The sequence below is a fragment of the Tachypleus tridentatus genome, chromosome 6, assembly GCF_004210375.1.
Source record: "Tachypleus tridentatus isolate NWPU-2018 chromosome 6, ASM421037v1, whole genome shotgun sequence".
NCBI classification, from domain to species: Eukaryota; Metazoa; Arthropoda; class Merostomata; order Xiphosura; family Limulidae; genus Tachypleus; species Tachypleus tridentatus.
Window position 1 is genome coordinate 168,922,602 of NC_134830.1, and position 20,617 is coordinate 168,943,218.

Genomic DNA, 20,617 nt, shown 5'->3' on the forward strand with positions numbered 1-20,617 from the left:
TATGATCAATGAAAGTGAACATATTGCATGGATAAATAATAAAACAAACAATTATTTAGGAAATGTACCTTTAGATGAGGGAATGTAATCTTCCTAATAGTTTTCCCTAAGGTGAATGTAATTTTATTTCATTACCTCTATCCCCGAGTCCGTGTGAACCCTGTCACGGTGCCTGCTGTTTTACGCCCATTACAGATTCTTTCATTTTTTACCATTCTGTTCTTGTTGTTATACCTCATGATATTGGCCATGCTATCAGCTGCTGTTTGTATATACAGAGAAGCTCACAAATTACTTCATAGTTGACGTGACTTTAACATTTTTATTCTAATTGGCCTAAACTTGTGATGTTAAACATACAGTAATATGACAATTTTGAACTATGTTGTGATTGAAGCATTAAAAAAACTAGTTCAGCTATGAAATAGTTTTTTAATGCTTAAGTCACAAAACTGGATACTTATTAGAAAATTCAAACTACCAGAAAGAGTTTTAGAACCCTTGATCGTGACCTAAACTGCATTTAAGGAATTACTTTCTGCATGATATGAGGATGCAAGGGCAGCCACATTGATTGTAAATCATCATAGTCAGTGACATGCTGTGAACATCTCAGCTTAGCCAGCAAAATTCTGCTTCAGTGACAGAAAAACAATGCAATTCAGAAATACAAACTACCTTTTACTGTCCCATTTTGTAAATAAACAAACAAACTTGTGGATTATGTTTTGACAAACCTTTCCTGTTTTTGCTTGGTTTGGAGTCAAAGTTATGGTTTTTGTAAGTTATTTGCTTGGTCATAAATATATATTACATTTTAAATTCTACAGTCATACATCTTTAAAGATCTCAAATACATGAATATGTGATAAACTAGGAGACAGAAAACAAAAGATACAAACACAAGAAGACTGCTGGCAGGACTATTTAGTTAGTAGGTTTTACAGTTGCAGAAGAATAATTTAAGCTGATACCAGTATGTACAAATAAAAAATAAATGTATTGATAAGATAAATCAACAATGATCAAAGAGAAAGACCATGCACCCCCCAACCACATAGCATAATGTCAAATCTGAATCGGAATTATGAGTAGTCCTGCAGAGGCTGGTGCCACTCCTACTGATATCTGAAAAAAAAATCCAAGGATCCAAGTAGAAAAGCCACCATATTTGCTCTCTTCTTCAAGAGTGGAGGAACACATTCAAACACTCTGGAGAAAAAGTCTCTGGCCACCAACCCAGTGACTAGAAACTTTATGTGACAAGAATTCCCTAAATCCACTAGTAGAATATGGGAGAAATGCATACTGGAGAGTCCTCAGGGACAGCACTCTAGAAACAGTGCAATAGGTAAACCATCTTCCCTATTTTTAAAAGCAAACCAACCCCGATTTATTTAATACAATCATCAGTAGATTCCCCTTTAGCTCTACTTATAATTGCCCATGAGTAGCAATCCATAAAATTAAGGTAATACCATCTGTTAATAACCTTGATGGGTGTATGGAACACCCCATTTCTGCACAGCCTGTTGCAATCAGTTGTAAGAATAATTCAATTGGTTGCTAGTGTAGAATTGGATTGAGAAAAGCATACTTGTCTAAGCAACACTTACAACAAAGTGGATCCAATGAAAGGAAGATGTAAGGGACATTATAAAATTAAGAGAACCAAGATTGTGACAAAAGTACCCTCTCTCCTCCATATAATTCAGTAGATATTGTTAAAAATGGCCATGGGTTAGGGGAAAACTCTCAAAAGAAAACTGCCTGAAAATGTTAAAAAAGGTGAAAGTACTAGGGTAAGTCTGAAGACTGACCTATATAATGTTCCTCAATGAATAAATGAAATGAGCAGAAAAAGACAAATGTGCTGTATTTGATAAGACATAACTCAGAAGACCAAAATATGCAAAATGGATAGTTTGAAATTTACCTGTAAAGAAATGGAGAAAATCAAGAGTAACAAGGAATATACAGTCAAGAAAATCACCACAAAATAAGAGATAAAATGGGTTACATAACAATCGTGGACCTGACAGGTCAAAACAAATTATCATATTACAGTCAACTCCAGAGGTCAGAAATAGATGGCAAAAGAATTGTAGAGAAGGGTGTATCCCCTTCTCCAGTTGCCAGAGACTTAGGAAAAAAGGACCTATCAGGATATAGTAGGACTTAAGGGAAGAGAGAAAAGAAGTCTACAAACATGCCAACAACTCCAACTCATGACATCAATATGTAAGCAGCCAAAAATTATACATCCACCAGGAGACAGAAAAACCAAGGCAAGCAAACAGACAAGATAGAGCACAAGGTCTATTTATTCCATCACATAATAAAACAGTAAACCTCCAAGCCTGAATCAGAAAAAATTAGGAAGGAGAAAATAAATAGTGCTTTCCTGCCAACAAGGGAATAGACTCAAAGGGAGCAAAGTAAAACCCCAAAATCTCACAAATTCAAATGATTACTTGAAGAAAAATGGTAGTAGCAGATCCAAATTAGACTTGTGAGAAGCTGACTTAGAAAAGTGTCAGAAACCAGAATCTAAATTCTTCCTGGGGATCAACAAAAAAGACAACTTTGCAGGTCCTACGAGAAAGCACTCCTGGCCAAAAGAATGTCTCCGTCTCAATGGATAAAAACATACACAGCCCCAACTAAAAGTGACTTTCCCTTACCGTAGAGAGATGCCAGGTAACAAAGGAGAAGCAGGGGAGGTCAGATTAGCCTCCTGGCTGACAACAACAATAAAGGAATTCATACCTGCAAATATTATGTCTAATTCAGTTTGTTTTTTCTGGGGAAGAAATTATAATTATACTGAAATCCACAAGGTGGCATAAAAATCACAATCCATAACACTTCAGAGAAAACTGTGATCGCATTATCTAAGCAAGTTGCATATACAGTACCAGGACAGAGGGTGCATTGCCAAGGGTGGAAAAGTTGGCATTTAAGCAGGATATAAAAAAACTGGAGATGTGAGGCCAATGTTTACACAGACAAAACCAATGTCAAAGAATCTATTGTCAGGGGATGGTATGTTTCAGAATGTGTCTGTTACATATTACTATTCTCATATTTACATTTTCTTTGTATGTTTGAGTAACAGGCTGGCATAAAACAAGTTTGTTATAAACAGATTATAGATAATGAGGAAAATCATATTCCCTATAATCTTGCCAGTTAGTACATCGGGCAAATCTGTATGTGTATATAAACACATTACGTATGATCAAAATAAATAAAAATCTCTATATTATAATGACTTGTTAAAAGCAGTAATTTCAACTACCACACATTTTCATGATGTTTGTTTTGTATTAACATTTTCAAATCACTTCGAGAACAATAAATATTTCACTGTTAGTAACTAATCATTGTACCAGAGTTCTTCTTAGTGCTATATAATCATTTTCACATGCTCATGATGGTAACAATAAAATCATTACAGTGAATATAAACCATCCTGGTCAAAGAGTGCAACATTCTCAGTCATACATCCATATTTTGATTCTTTTGAAAAGAAACGAGGTGTGTTGAACCACTATATGTTCTGCTTTACTTTAGATGTTTATTTATCTTTAAATGATATTTGAAGAGATATGGCATAAAATTAGAATTCAAGATATGTTCTTTTTTTCTTCTAATTTAGTTACAAGATTGTTGTTTTACATCAATCAAAATGCAAGTTATACAACTGATACAATCCAAATCTCATTACTTAGTATTTACTTTTCATGCCCCCCCCCTACTAGTACAGTGGTACGTCTATGGATTTACAATGCTAAACTCAGGGGTTCGATTCCCCTCAGTGGGCTCAGCAGATAGTCAGATGCAACTTTACTATAAGAAAACACACATACATACTTTTCTTTTAAATGTGATATCAAATAACATGAATGTAATTATTAAGAAATTAAGAATATTTTAAAGAAAACCAGTTCTACAGCATAAATGGATTAAATTTAACATAATTTTATTTTAAACTTAGGTAATATTTATCAAATTCAAGTAATAAACCATAAACTTATTTCTTTAAGAAAACAAAATTTCTACAAGTCACAAATCAAACTTAATACAACACAATTTTAAATTTTAATCAGCCATTTTATTTTTCATATTAGTTAAATAAGTTATTGTAATTTTGGAACAATATATAATCTTGATCTATATATAACACTGGTGTATATTCATGATTAAAATAAACATACCTCATACATGCTTAAAAACAATTCAAAGTACATGGTCTGCATTTCTTAAAAATCAATGAATAATCTGTTCAATGCCTTTTGGGTTTAATTTCAACAAAATTAGCAAAAGCCAAACATGTACATTTTGAAACACATGGACAAAAAATTTAGCATGATTGCTGGAAAAGACAAGCTCATGTACTATTTCAACTAATTATCCAGTGGAATGCATACATAATGATAGTTAAGCCTAATTATGAATTTGTTACCTATTGAACAATATATTACTGAATTAGCTCTACTGTAATATAACAATTACACAAACCTGTGACCCTGGCTGACATGGGTAACCAGATCCATATGGATAACTCATTTTATTTTCTTAGATGTACATTCTTCTGTATAAAAAAAACAAAACAAAATTAGGATTACATTCAAAAATATTTACCTGAATAAAATAACAAAAGTTTAAACAAAATCCTTCCAAATACCTTTAATTTGTCACATTATCAATACAACTATTAAACAGTGCTAACTGTAAACACAGACAGCAATCACATTTAGAGGCATAAACACAACCGTGAAATTCTTTGATTAACACAATTTATTTTTAATTGCATTATCATTGTAATACCAATGGAGTCAGTAAATTAGAAGCAAAACATAACAAAAAAGGAACTATGAATAAGGACATAAAAATAATTGTTAACTTTCTACAATAGAAAAATCAATAAAACATAAGAAAGAGCAAGATGTTAACGGCCATCTACTTTTCTCACATCACTTCCACATAGTAAAACAACCTACCAAAGTATCAAAATGATAAGAATTGTACCCCTACACACCACATAGACAAATATTTTACACAAGTTAAACTAACAGTGTAAACTACAACAATGAACAAACCCTTACACATTTTGAAATTCTTTGCAGAAAAACTATTTTGCTAAAAAACAAGAAAGTTGCTAAGTTACCAAAACCTGTTATCCCTAATGTTTAAATTTCTGTATGCAGTTTTTCCATTTCACTACTCCTACAAAAATAGCAAACAGGAAACCAATTTGTAGAACACTAAAGTAAACCTACTTCTTTCACACTCATATGACAATTTTTTCCCATCTAAAATTCCTTAAACATTGTCACAATATTCTCAAACTTAAATGAGATCAATTTTACAGTTTATGAAAACACAATGTAAAGGAAGGCAATATAACCGATTGAGGTCACCCTCCAATAATAATTAAAAATGAGAACAATCATATTTAGTTTTTTCTTTCCCTTCATAATATCAATTCAACTCTTACTTAAGGTGGTCTTTATGAAAATTTCAAACCACGTGCCTCACACTTTAAAACTTTTCTTCACTGGAAATCGTTTTTCACAAACTGGACCACTCGCCAATCTTTGGAAATTTTTCTCAATATTATTTAACTGTGTATATTATCATCAGTATACTAAGAAAAATTATCGTCCAAAACAAAAAAAGCTACACATAGTTGTTACTAATACCAAAAGGTTTCAAATAATCTCCCTGTTATATTTCATTAATTAAATTTCCAAATCATTAAAATACTTATTCATGAACACCACCTTTTCTACCACCTACTTCTTACATTTCACAACAATTTTATAAAGATATATGTGATTTAGCATATTTTCCCTTAAAGAAAAGAGTTCATAATTCTTTGATTAATACCTTCCATATAATCATAATACCAATCCTAATACAAATCAAATTTAATTCATAAAGAGAATGTACAAAACTTACATTAATATTAAAATAATTACTATCTAATTGTTCATCTTCTGACTCTTATTTTTCAAACTTTGATATATTTACACATTTCTACTTTCTATTTTTAATGCAATTTCAAATCCTAGCAATTTGTTTTTGATTGATTGATTCAGTGTTTTATGGCACAAAGCAGCTAGGCGATCTACACCAAAAGTCGAGTAAAAAGGTAAAAATAAATTAAATTTAGTAAAATACATAAAAGGAAACGATGGGGGAGATGGGCTGACCAGTGGATTCTGCAATGTTTTCCAAGGACAGACCCAATTTATCCAATTGCGCCTGGTTGCAAAGGCCATAAGGAGCAATGGCAGATCATCTGTTTTGAAAAAGTAAGGCCCACTGAGGAAAGAAAACATCCCCAAATGGGATGCTTTGGTAAGGAGCAAAGTTTCGAAGAATACAGTAAAGACAGTTGAAAACAGCGAAGATGCAGAAAAGGTTCATGAAATTCCACATATAAGCTCTGAACTGGGGAGGTGCAGAAAGCCCCAGTGCAGAGTTGAAGTCCTTGATGATGAATGGTGTCCAGCATCTTTAAGACCAAGGGTCTGGCAGAGCCATAGACCATTGATCCATAGTAGAATTTTGAACAAATACGAGCACGATATATCTTTAACATAAAACATTGATCTGCTCCCCAACTGGCAGTAGAGAAGACACGGAGGATGTTCAGTGCTTTTGTGCATTTGACCCGTAGCTGCTTTAAGTGTGGTATAAAGGTCAACTTACGGTCAAAGATAAGCCCCAAGAACTTGGACTCGGGGACCAATTCTGTTTTTATCCTTATCTTTCTGTTGCTTCTGTTTCTCTTATTTTCCCATCACACAATTCTTTGTTCCTCCAGTTTAACTCAGTAATTCTAAAATGTACAACAAAGTTTTTTTTATCTCCACTTGTGTATGTGTTAAAGTCCTCATGCCTTCCTGTGCTACGAATATATTGCAGTACATTCCTACCAAGTTTTCAGTATCTACAGTTTATATCTTCTTTGCAACTTCTCAAGGTTCTCTTCCTTTTTTCATTCTCATATTTTGGCCCCATGTATTCATCCAAACAGTACATCTTAAAGTTTAATTTTCTTTTTTAGATTTTTCATTCTATTTCTCTTCTTGTACTTCATCCTACATTAAGTGCCCTCTAGACTTTTGTACACGACTATTTTATCTGTTCATTTGAAATACTTTTAATAATGAACAATATATAGTTGTACTTGCTAACAATATCCATTTGAAATACTTTTAATAATGAACAATATATAGTTGTACTTGCTAACAATATCCATTTGAAATACTTTTAATAATGAACAATATATAGTTGTACTTGCTAACAATATCCATTTGAAATACATTTAATAATGAACAATATATAGCTGTACTTGCTAACAATGTCCATTTGAAATACATTTAATAATGAACAATATATAGCTGTACTTGCTAACAATGTCCATTTGAAATACATTTAATAATGAACAATATATAGCTGTACTTGCTAACAATGTCCATTTGAAATACTTTTAATAATGAACAATATATAGCTGTACTTGCTAACAATGTCCATTTGAAATACTTTTAATAATGAACAATATATAGCTGTACTTGCTAACAATGTCCATTTGAAATACTTTTAATAATGAACAATATATAGTTGTACTTGCTAACAATGTCCATTTGAAATACTTTTAATAATGAACAATATATAGTTGTACTTGCTAACAATGTCCATTTGAAATACTTTTAATAATGAACAATATATAGTTGTACTTGCTAACAATGTCCATTTGAAATACTTTTAATAATGAACAATATATAGTTGTACTTGCTAACAATGTCCATTTGAAATACTTTTAATAATGAACAATATATAGTTGTACTTGCTAACAATGTCCATTTGAAATACTTTTAATAATGAACAATATATAGTTGTACTTGCTAACAATGTCCATTTGAAATACTTTTAATAATGAACAATATATAGTTGTACTTGCTAACAATGTCCATTTGAAATACTTTTAATAATGAACAATATATAGTTGTACTTGCTAACAATGTCCATTTGAAATACTTTTAATAATGAACAATATATAGTTGTACTTGCTAACAATGTCCATTTGAAATACTTTTAATAATGAACAATATATAGTTGTACTTGCTAACAATGTCCATTTGAAATACTTTTAATAATGAACAATATATAGTTGTACTTGCTAACAATGTCCATTTGAAATACTTTTAATAATGAACAATATATAGTTGTACTTGCTAACAATGTCCATTTGAAATACTTTTAATAATGAACAATATATAGTTGTACTTGCTAACAATGTCCATTTGAAATACTTTTAATAATGAACAATATATAGTTGTACTTGCTAACAATGTCCATTTGAAATACTTTTAATAATGAACAATATATAGTTGTACTTGCTAACAATGTCCATTTGAAATACTTTTAATAATGAACAATATATAGTTGTACTTGCTAACAATGTCCATTTGAAATACTTTTAATAATGAACAATATATAGTTGTACTTGCTAACAATGTCCATTTGAAATACTTTTAATAATGAACAATATATAGTTGTACTTGCTAACAATATCCATTTGAAATACTTTTAATAATGAACAATATATAGTTGTACTTGCTAACAATATCCATTTGAAATACTTTTAATAATGAACAATATATAGTTGTACTTGCTAACAATATCCATTTGAAATACTTTTAATAATGAACAATATATAGTTGTACTTGCTAACAATATCCATTTGAAATACTTTTAATAATGAACAATATACAGTTGTACTTGCTAACAATATCCATTTGAAATACTTTTAATAATGAACAATATACAGTTGTACTTGCTAACAATATCCATTTGAAATACTTTTAATAATGAACAATATATAGTTGTACTTGCTAACAATATCCATTTGAAATACTTTTAATAATGAACAATATATAGCTGTACTTGCTAACAATATCCATTTGAAATACTTTTAATAATGAACAATATATAGTTGTACTTGCTAACAATATCCATTTGAAATACTTTTAATAATGAACAATATATAGCTGTACTTGCTAACAATATCCATTTGAAATACTTTTAATAATGAACAATATATAGTTGTACTTGCTAACAATATCCATTTGAAATACTTTTAATAATGAACAATATATAGTTGTACTTGCTAACAATATCCATTTGAAATACTTTTAATAATGAACAATATATAGTTGTACTTGCTAACAATATCCATTTGAAATACATTTAATAATGAACAATATATAGTTGTACTTGCTAACAATATCCATTTGAAATACATTTAATAATGAACAATATATAGTTGTACTTGCTAACAATGTCCATTTGAAATACTTTTAATAATGAACAATATATAGTTGTACTTGCTAACAATGTCCATTTGAAATACTTTTAATAATGAACAATATATAATTGTACTTGCTAACAATGTCCATTTGAAATACTTTTAATAATGAACAATATATAATTGTACTTGCTAACAATATCCATTTGAAATACATTTAATAATGAACAATATATAGCTGTACTTGCTAACAATGTCCATTTGAAATACTTTTAATAATGAACAATATATAGTTGTACTTGCTAACAATGTCCATTTGAAATACTTTTAATAATGAACAATATATAATTGTACTTGCTAACAATGTCCATTTGAAATACTTTTAATAATGAACAATATATAGTTGTACTTGCTAACAATGTCCATTTGAAATACTTTTAATAATGAACAATATATAATTGTACTTGCTAACAATGTCCATTTGAAATACTTTTAATAATGAACAATATATAATTGTACTTGCTAACAATGTCCATTTGAAATACTTTTAATAATGAACAATATATAGTTGTACTTGCTAACAATGTCCATTTGAAATACTTTTAATAATGAACAATATATAATTGTACTTGCTAACAATGTCCATTTGAAATACTTTTAATAATGAACAATATATAGCTGTACTTGCTAACAATATCCATTTGAAATACTTTTAATAACCTTCCTTCAACATTATATAATGTACATCACTCCTTTTCATCTGCCATCTTCACAAAATCAGCTGCAACTTTATTTGCCACCCACTCTTCTTCAAAATCTCTTATATAATTCATAAAATAAACTGGACCCAACAAACAACCTTGTACAACTGATGTCCATAATTCACCAATTTGTCAACCTTCTATTTTTTTCTGTATTTTTAGTTCCCTAGAAATGCATCACTATTAGAATTCTCTATAATACCAGTCTTCTGCATTATTTTAAAATAAATGTTTTTTGATTCACTGTGCGAGTGTTCGCAAAGTCAAAAATGAAAGCATATAGTTTTTTTTGTATTAGTGCATTATGGGCAAGTTTATGATATGTTGATTTTAGCATTCAGAATATCAAACAGTATTCTGACCATGATTCTGTTAAATAGTCAATTTACATCAAATTTATTTTTCAGAAAGATTTCAAATGAGAACTTTTAACACCATCAGGACTAGTGTATGTGTGTGTGTGTGTTTTATAGCAAAGGCACATCAGGCTATCTGCTAAGTCCACCAAGGGCAATCAAACCTCTGGAGTTTAGCATTTTAAATCCAAAGACTTACTGCTTTACCAGTAGAGAACCCATCTGGACTGGGTAAAAATACATTTTTAATTTTTGAATTTGAATTATTGTTGAATGTTCCATTTTATATAAAGTTTCAGCTACATCAGTATTATTAAACAGATTATTTTAATACAGCAGAACACTAATTATCTGTATCAATTTTTGCAAATTAAAAATTTGTAAGTACTTTTGTGCATTTTATTTGGGAAAAATCACAAAAATGTTAAACATTTCTTAGTATACTTGGATCATTTCATTGGTAATGAGCAGGACTTGCCAGACAATCATTAGCTCTGATGCATTTTGCTTCCTTAAACTTAAAAACATTTAATTTTTTTAATCAAAGATACTCTTTGTTGAGGTGAAAATGTTTACAAAATGTAAAAGAGTGGTTCTTTCATTGAGTAACAAAGCAGACATCATGAACAAGTTAAAAAATAAGTGAATCTGATAAAAGCATAGCATGAAAATATAAGTTAGAACTTCAATAAAGTCAGGCATTAAAAACATAGCAACTCAATTCAAATTATGTTTGTTTTGAAGGAAAACGATGAAAATTCTGCACAGAAAACAATAATAAACCCAGAAAATGAGAAAGTGGGCATCACACTGTTAGCATGTGTATTTTTACAAAAGCAATCACTTGTTAAGCCCATCTCAGGCCCAGTTCTTTGTGAAAAAGCTGTAAATTTTAATGAAAAACTAAGAGGTAATCCAAAATTTAAGATAAGCTCTTAATGGCTAACAAACTAACTTATAACATGGTATATATGTACTGAAAATTTATACAGAAAATATTTCAGCTCACTTTTCATAGGCTAATAATTGTGTGAACAAACTAGAAACATTAATAGACTATCTATAATAAATATAAAATCAGGCCTAAATGGAAAACTCTCCCACATAAATTACAGGTATGAAGAGAGGCAACTATGCCCATTATAAAATATCTAACAAGTGAAGATTCTGTATGTAATATGCCAGTGGAAATCACAAGATAACTTGGCTTCTCATCAGGAAATGTTATAGATATGATTTTTAATAATGTCCAATTCTCCCAATTTTTGATATCCAGCCACCCCTAGGTCCCAATAAATCCAGATAGTCAATGTTCAACTATACTTTATTTGCTGATTACAATATCTACCTTTTCCAACTATAAGTCATTAAAAAACTAAAAAAACCAACAAAAAACAAAGATTTATCATCAGCCACGAACCTCCTTTTTCCATGCGGCATCACCATTCCATTTGATAGACTACATAATATTTCTTTCTAATAATTATCTTTGTTGAAATAATTTATGTCTAACAAACAAAGGTTCTTTTCAATGAAATAGAATCTAATTTATTTTTATGTTGTTTGAATAAGATAAACTCAAGAATAATATTCAATAAAAGGGATTTGAGTCATGATTACAAGATTTACAACTTTAATGATGCACCAAATATTTTATCAATTAATAACAGAAGGCTAGAATGATGTGCAATTGAAAGAACAATCTGTAAATGCAAGATTCATGATTTTTACCTCCTAAATATATAAAAAAGGGATGAATTGATAAATACATGAATTGTTAAAATTTTGTTTATTAAATCCTTATCATAAATGCACTACAAATGCATTTATCATGATCTACAATTTTACAGGGAACCCTGCTCATTAATCCTCCTGGAATGTTCATGTTTTCATTGCTTCACTTCTTCAAAAAAAAAATGTTAATGGCCAATTTTTAAACTCTGGCTGATACCTAAATCCAGTTTTTCATATTCTTTTTTGTCCAAATCATCATCATATTTTCCATGCTTATATCTTTTTCTGACCTTTTAACACGCTAATGTTTTCTTTCATTCTTATTATTTTGCTATTTTCATCTCAATTTTCCTTTTATCATGCATTCATTCAAAATCTTCCCAAATATCTTTTAACAAGTTACTCATCCCTATATTCTCCCAGATCACTTTACCTTCTCCTTTTTGTTACATAACATAATGAAATGTCTTCTAGCTGTTACCTATCTTCCAATGTCTTTCTAAATTTCATGAACTGTAATACTCTCCCTTATCCATGCTATCAAATCAACTTTGGTTTTTCTTCACTTTTTTCCTAAATTCCTCCATACCTTATCTAATGGATTTAATGTCTCACCTATTTCTTCTCTATTCATTGTCATTTCACGTTGTTTTCTCAAATATTTTTTGTAAAGTCCTCCATTTTCTTTTCAGTTCATTTCCACTTTTCTCATTCTGTTTCATAAGTTGTTTTTTTTACATTTATTTTTTGTTTTCCTAACTACCAAAAGATATATGATTCTTCCACTATAAAATCTCCTTTCCTTCATAATTACAAAATCCATTACTGACATTCTTTTAACCTTAATACGTGAAAGATTCACCTCCTTGTATTCTTCCACTGATGTCTATATTTTCTTCACAAATCTCTATTCACCATCTCGCTTTTTTATTCACCTTTTCATCTACAGATTTCATTACTCTTGTCCATTTATAATCCCAGATTCGTTTCTTCCCAATTCTCACATTAAAACCTCTCACAACTGTCAAAAGACCAAGGTTAGATCACAAGACTAGAAGTTTTTAATCTATAAAATATTTCCAAGCTTTCAAAAACTCTTTCCAAAATAAAAATGTAAGGGATTTCTCCTACTACTTTTAGATTGATCAGTTTAGTTGGGTTTTTCATGATTATAAAAATAGCTACTATATATGTATTTATAAAATACATCTTGACAAAAAAAAACCTTAAAATCAAATAGCTATGAAAATGAGACAGCTGTAACACATTATACCACTCTTATCATCCAAAAATAAAATATTAACAGAGCATTTCAGATATACACAGTGCCAACAGATCTCTACCTCTCCAACTTTTCTCAAAATATACGAGTAGCTACTATGACTGAGAGAAATAACGTTGCTAAAAAAAAAAAAAAGGTTCTCCATCAGACTTAATCCACTTGTAACTTTTTATTTGTAACAAGGTCACATTGCCAAAACTGTTCAACTACTACTTGCCTGATTAGGTTTAAACAGTCTAGAATAATTTTAAGAACTTGTACAAATTTGAAGGTTTTAAATGTTTTTTCACACAATATTTGAAGGAAACTTTACAAATGCTTGTTTTTCATCTATTGTTGTTGACTATAATCAAACAAAAAGCAATATTTTTCTGTATGAATTCTTAATCCTCTAGTTTAATGGGCATTTATACAAGTTGTAGTGATGTTTAAATAGAAAACTGATGAATCTCATGGTTTTAGGTTATATTCAAAATATTACTGTGGTAAATTATTAATACAGTAAAGAAATCATTGCTGAAACCTGGAAAAAAAATTATCTAATTATCTGCAAGTATTATTTTACTGAAGTAAAAATAATGCTTCTTGACTCAATTGAGTCAATTTCTTAAAAATATTTTGGATTTACACTGATGCATCTGCTACATCAAAGTTTATTTTAGGATATTTTGTGTGCCTGTTATGACAATTCTGAAAGGAATTTAGTCAAATTGATAAATGTTATTAGATCTCCATAAGATAAACTAAAGAAATAAAAGGTATACACAAGCATGAGCAAGTGAACATAGCATATCATGTACATATCTCATACACAGGATTTGCATAAAAAGTTGTCATGTCTTTCAGTCATGCTCTTATTTAAGGTTTATACCATGTTCTCATGGAAAAAAATGTATGTTGTGTTAAATTGAACACTATAAAAATAAATGAATTCTTTCTTGCTTGTCGTTTAAATTTTAATGCACACTCTAAAGTACCTACTTACATTTATTTGCTTATTGTGTGCAGTTAACTGACAGGATTTATCTCCTTTCTAGCTGAACAATACAAAATCATAATAGGAGTTTAATATAAATTGTTCACATTTATTCTCCAGTGATTTCAACTTAATTATAACTGTTTTAATTATTACAATTGACTTCAAATAATAAGTTTGTCTTGCTTAAAAATAAATCTTACCTGCTATATCAATAGTTCTACTCTTTTACTACTTGTGTTTCTAGAATAACTTCACATCTCAAGACCATGAATATTATAATTTTATAACGTATTCACAAAAACTATTTGCAAACTAAAATGATTTAGAGAACTAATTTTATAATTACAGGATTTGAAATATTATTCCAATGTAACAGGTTAAAATCTATCACTTTCTCTGAAGAATAGTATTAGGTGATACAAGATTACAGAGTTATATAATGGACCATTAGGATACACTCAAAAATCGATTTATTGCAAAAATCAACTTATCAAACTTGGAACTTATAGTTATTACTATCTTCAAATAACTGAAATATTGCTATTATGTTTGTCTTTATGCATAAAGCTATACACAATAGGCTGGCTATCTCAGCTGTGCCCAGCTCAGGTTATAAAAATTAATTTTTAGAATCAAAAGCTTGTGTGTGTGTGTGTGTGTGTGTGTGTGTGTGTGTTGTTTTTAAGTTGTCTCTGAAGAATAATCCATTAATTGAAAGTAATCATTTAATAAGCCCAACAATTAACTGATCAGCAAACAAATTTCATTAACTGTCAAATTCTCTAGGTTTCCAAACAAAAATGTTTTACAACAGCAAAAGGAAAAATTAAAAACATTTATCAAATGTCACCTCTAAATAATTGAAGCTCAATAGCATATATGCTATAATCATTGCAAGGTACAGTTGAGACTTGTGGTTAACACACATAGATGAACAACCATCACAAACTCACTGAAACATCAATTAAACTATTTTAGATCCCATTCTACCCTTAAATGTTATATTTTACATTCTACTAATACACTTGGATGACAACAGTACTGTTAAAGATGTTGTATTTAAAGTTAAGGAATTATGCCAGCTAAATAACATAAATGACCTTATGTGCCCTAGTATACAGTAAAAGCTTAGTTTATGATTACTATCATCAGCATTGCATATGACAGATGTATCAAGTAGAATGGTTGACACATTATTACATATTCTTCTTAGCCTTCACTCAGACTCACAAACTCACTGAAACATCAATTAAACTATTTTAAATCCCATTCTACCCTTAAATGTTATATTTTACATTCTACTAATACACTTGGATGACAACAGTCCTGTTAAAGATGTTGTATTTAAAGTTAAGGAATTATGCCAGCTAAAATAACATAAATGACCTTATGTGCCCTAGTATACAGTAAAAGCTTAGTTTATGATTACTATCATCAGCATTGCATATGACAGATGTATCAAGTAGAATGGTTGACACATTATTACATATTCTTCTTAGCCTTCACTCAGAGGTTTTTATATAATTATAAAAAGAATATGTAATTTACCTTACAACTATTTGTATTACCAACAGACAAAAATAAATAGCATTAATCATAAAAAAGTAATCCTTAAGATTCTAGATAACAGTAATATCTATAAATTTGAATTTTTTTTTATTATTATTACACTCACAAACTGCACTTCAATATTAAAGCAAACTAGATGGCAGCAACATGTACAAAATGGAATACACTGAGAAGTAACCTTCCCGAAACACAATGGCTTAAAATGTTAACGACGTCATACGTCTTCCCCCCCACCAATTTCTTAACTTGTGTGTACGTTTCCTTATAATAAAGCAACATCGAACTATCTGCTGAGTCCACCGAGAGGATTTCTTAATATAAGTTTTACCACAATAGCCCTAAATAGGTTACAAATTACAATAGCCTTAAATAACAAGCATTTGTGAAATTCTGTGTAAACGCAAATATTATTTGAATTAAACAAAGGAAGCAATAAATCTTTGTTTATTTATAAATTTAAAAAGGTACATAATTATACATATTCAAGTAAAAGGAAGATTAACACATCTTACCCAATTCCTAAACTTAGCAATTCCCGCATAGTACTTTAAGTTCAGCCACCTAGTGTCATAACTAGAAAGAAAAAGTCAGATGCTCATACCACAAAGCAAAATTTCACAAAGCCTTCAAACAGTAGAAATGCCTGAACAAAGCTTCCCCTGTATACTCCATTAAGTGTATTTATTATGATCGCGTAGAATATTCAGTTTCTTTGATAACAAATACTCTAATAACATATGTGCTTGTAAAGATATGCAGCGAAAGCTCAAAATTTGAGGGGTCAGATTATATCTTGAAGGGAAATGGAATGTTATTTATTTTTAATAATATATTTGAGTTTACTTTAGCATCACTTATTTATTTCTCGATAACGTATACATATATATGTATAATTATTATTAAAAAGTTTTGTTTGGTTTGGTTTGTTTTGGAATTTCGCACAAAGCTACTCGAGGGCTATCTGTGCTAGCCGTCCCTAATTTAGTAGTGTAAGACTAGAGGGATATTAAAAAGTGGAAACCTAACATAGAAAAGATGTCACTGTGTAACCGCTCATAATAACCGCAAATGCAAAATTAAAAATTTGTGTATTTCTCCATGATCCTATATCATACCAAGTTTGAAGATCTATCTACCCCCTGTGAAGTATTTATATGGGCATACAACAGACAGCACTATTATATTTATATAGTTGGCGCCAGCGCTTTAGATCAGCGTGTGACGTATTCATGACGTCATGTTTGTTTGTTTATTTTTTAATTTCGTGCAAACCTACACGAGGGCTATCTGCGCTAGCCGTCCCTAATTTTGCAGTGTAAAACTACGGGGTAGGCAGCTAGTCATCACCACACACCGCCAACGCTTTGGCTACTCTCTTACCAACGAATGATATGATTGACCATCACATTATAACGTCTCCACGGCTGAATAGGCGAGCGTGTTTGGTGTGATGGGGCTTCGAACCCGCGAGATATCATATCTGCACCCTTAGAATAGAGAAAAATAAAATTCTCCGTAATGGAAGATGAAGGCTAAACGGGAAAATCGTGACCCCTATTGCAAATCTACATACACAGAAAATAAAAATTTCGCGAAGTTGGGAGTTGCACATTGCGCAATAAAAGATGTTTTCTAGTATCATATAAACAAGGTTCCAATATAGCATAGTACTAATTTAATGGTTAAAACAAGATTTGTATTAATGAATTGTTTCCGACTCATCACGAAGCATAGAAGGTTAATTACGCAACAAGCATTCATAAATATGGTTACATGCATCTAATTTTCATAGGTTTTCGTGTTGTGATTTTTGATTTGAATATGACATATTTAACAATCTGAGATTAGGAACTAGTTCGTACTTTGCGGGTCGTGAGCTCGAATTCGGTCACTGAGTGTACTCGCGCTTTAAAGGAACGTTATAAAATGAGGATCAACTCCTCTTTTCATTAATACATGAGCAGACAAACATTTAAGGCTTGTGGTATTGACTAGTCGTCTTCACTCTAGTCTTCCACTTCAAAAATTAGGACAACTAGCACAGATAGCCTTCGAGTAACTTTGTATGAAGATCCAAAACAAACTAACTAACACAATGGCAGAAAACATGTCCATTCCTGTAGATGGTTGAGAATGCCATCAGATCTGTAAGCCTAGGAATACGATGTATATAAATATACATATGGTTCTGTAGGGTATACGTCAGTGGTCATTTTTCTATACTGTTCTATTTTATCCAAACAGTCGTTAAGGTATTTTTTCTGCCAAAGTGGACCAGTTACATACTATGGTTGTGCTATTTCTTCAATATTCTGATACTCCTCTATCCTGTTATCCTTATAATATGTTTGCAATTTACCCAGAAAAAGTCCTTATTTTTCCTGCTCTTCTGCTGACCATGAATCTTTTTCCTCCTTCACACTGTTAAGGTTCCTATCCTATCGAATCGTCTTTCACTCTCTCCTTTCCATTTGAAGGCAAACTGTATGAAGTACTCCTCTTTAGGTGTTTGATAGCATTTTCTCTTTGGAAGTTTCTCTGACCTCTCTTATGGCTAATGTTTTAGGAAACTGGTGTCCCATTGTGATCGCATTCATACTCGCTACATTTTTAAGTCCTCAGATATTTGGGTATTTTATATTTGTAGGTTAGAATGAATCCGACCTCGTTCTACCTCTACAAGAACAAATACTCAGAAATTTTGGCTCGTTCTTCAAGAGTTTCACAAATAGTTGTGAGTAGTGAGTGTTCTATAGATAATGTGCTACAACATTAATATGACCTTTGTGTGAATTAATCTAAAGAACTACCTAACTCTTTTGCCAAAAACAACCATAGCTTCTTTGGATGTGGGCCCGGCATGGCCAAGCGTGTTAAGGCGTGCGACTCGTAATCTGAGGGCCGCGGGTTCGCATCCCCGTCGAGCCAAACATGCTCGCCCTTTCAGCCGTGGGGGCGTTATAATGTGACGGTCAATCCCACTCTTCGTTGGTGGAAGAGTAGCCCAAGAGTTGGCGGTGGGTGGTGATGACTAGCTGCCTTCCCTCTAGTCTTACACTGCCAAATTAGGGACGGCTAGCACAGATAGCCCTCGAGTAGCTTTGTGCGAAATTTAAAACAAACAAACTAAACAATCTTTGGATGTTCTTTAAAAATAGAATGGCATGAGCATTTATATTCCTTATGAGACAATGCATATTTCTGTACATTTGGGCGGAGATAACCAAATTCCGGATATCATTCCTAAAAAAAATGCCCTAGACCTTTGTTCCTGTTGAGGAAGAGATTCCTTGGTAATGTTAAATGTGTGTTATTTGCCTATTCGGGAATATATCTCAGTGAAGGCAGTTAAAACTGCTAATTGAAGACTATTGGATAACGGTGTGAGAACCTGTTTCTCCTCGATCTAAGACCTAGTTCCTCACACAATATATCAGATGAGACACAAATATCCAAATCGATTAAAGTGTTTAATTACAATAAAAACGAAATGTAATGCAAAACAACACATCACAGTTTTATACAAGGTAACAGGTAAAAGTGTGATTCGTGAGTCGTACACCGTACAGTTAACGAAACTAGTAAAGAAACCATTATTAATAATTTATAGCATCAAATAAAGTCTTAGTCCTGCTGTATTTAAAGTTAAAAAACAGTAATATATAAATATAACTTCAACAAGTTAAAAATAAATCGTTGTAAAATAAAAATAAGCAAAGTTTGGATTTTGTTTGATAAGTCTACTTCGAAACTAAAACAAGTGAACAAGAAATCTCATCGAAACTGAAACAACTGAACAACAAACCTCAATAAATGCATACACAGAAAGTTAAAATTTTCTCTGGGCCCCACGGGGAGCGAACATATTTGTTATTTTCCAATTTGCCAGATATTTCTCTAAATACCTGGAGTTGAGCGTGACCAGTGTGAAAATTGGCCGGAACGCATTGGATCCTCCTTCCGGAAATAAACAATAGTGGATTACAATAAAAAAAATTGACAAAACATGTTATCAAGCAGCGTTTAAACCTCACTTTGTGTAACTAACGAGAGAATAAATGTGGGAGAGAACAAGTATAATAAATAGAGAGGTGTTCTTATCACAGCCATCATTCGGACTCAACCAGCAATAATTATCATTAGAACTTCACTTAACCGACGTTTTCAGAACTGATAAGTGAAGTGTCGGCTTGGGCAGAGAAAGAATATTTGGTTTGTTTGTTTTAAGTGCAAAACTATCTGTGTTCTACCCATCAGGGGTATCAAAACCTGAATTTTAATGTCGTAAACTTGTCGATTTATATGCTGGAGTTTTGGGAGTAAATACTTTTAGCCGAGCTATAAGCTTTAAAGACATATATAGTACAGAAATTGAAATCTTTTGTACTTAACGTAATAGTAACATTTGTAGCTTGAAACACAAAACAATAGGTCTAAGACCCTAAGTGAATTTTGGAAGTTCAAGATGTAGCAACAATAAACATCTCAGTTTACTGGATAAACTGATATATTGCCTGATGTGGCTTTATTACAAGAAAACACACACAAACCAAACCATAAAACAGGGTATAAAAATACTGTGAGGAATGTAGTCCATATTTTAGATTCAAG

At 31.0% G+C, this 20,617-nt stretch overlaps 1 protein-coding gene across 2 annotated transcripts in view; it reads right to left on the reverse strand.

The window, feature by feature from the left end:
• Window positions 1–16,656, reverse strand: part of LOC143254412 (annexin A5-like) — a 74,920-nt gene extending 58,264 nt beyond the window's left edge. Inside the window, exons 1-2 of one of the 2 annotated variants that reach the window (XM_076509533.1) lie at window positions 16,519–16,656; window positions 4,525–4,597 (exon numbers count right to left, since the gene is read on the reverse strand). In XM_076509533.1, the coding sequence (XP_076365648.1) occupies window positions 4,525–4,572 (48 nt within the window). In that variant the 5' untranslated portion in view covers window positions 4,573–4,597; window positions 16,519–16,656. Of the gene's footprint in view, window positions 1–4,524; window positions 4,598–16,112; window positions 16,275–16,518 lie in introns of those variants that run through there. The other variant, XM_076509534.1, reaches the window with a different exon arrangement.
• Between the last annotated feature and the right edge of the window lie 3,961 nt (window positions 16,657–20,617).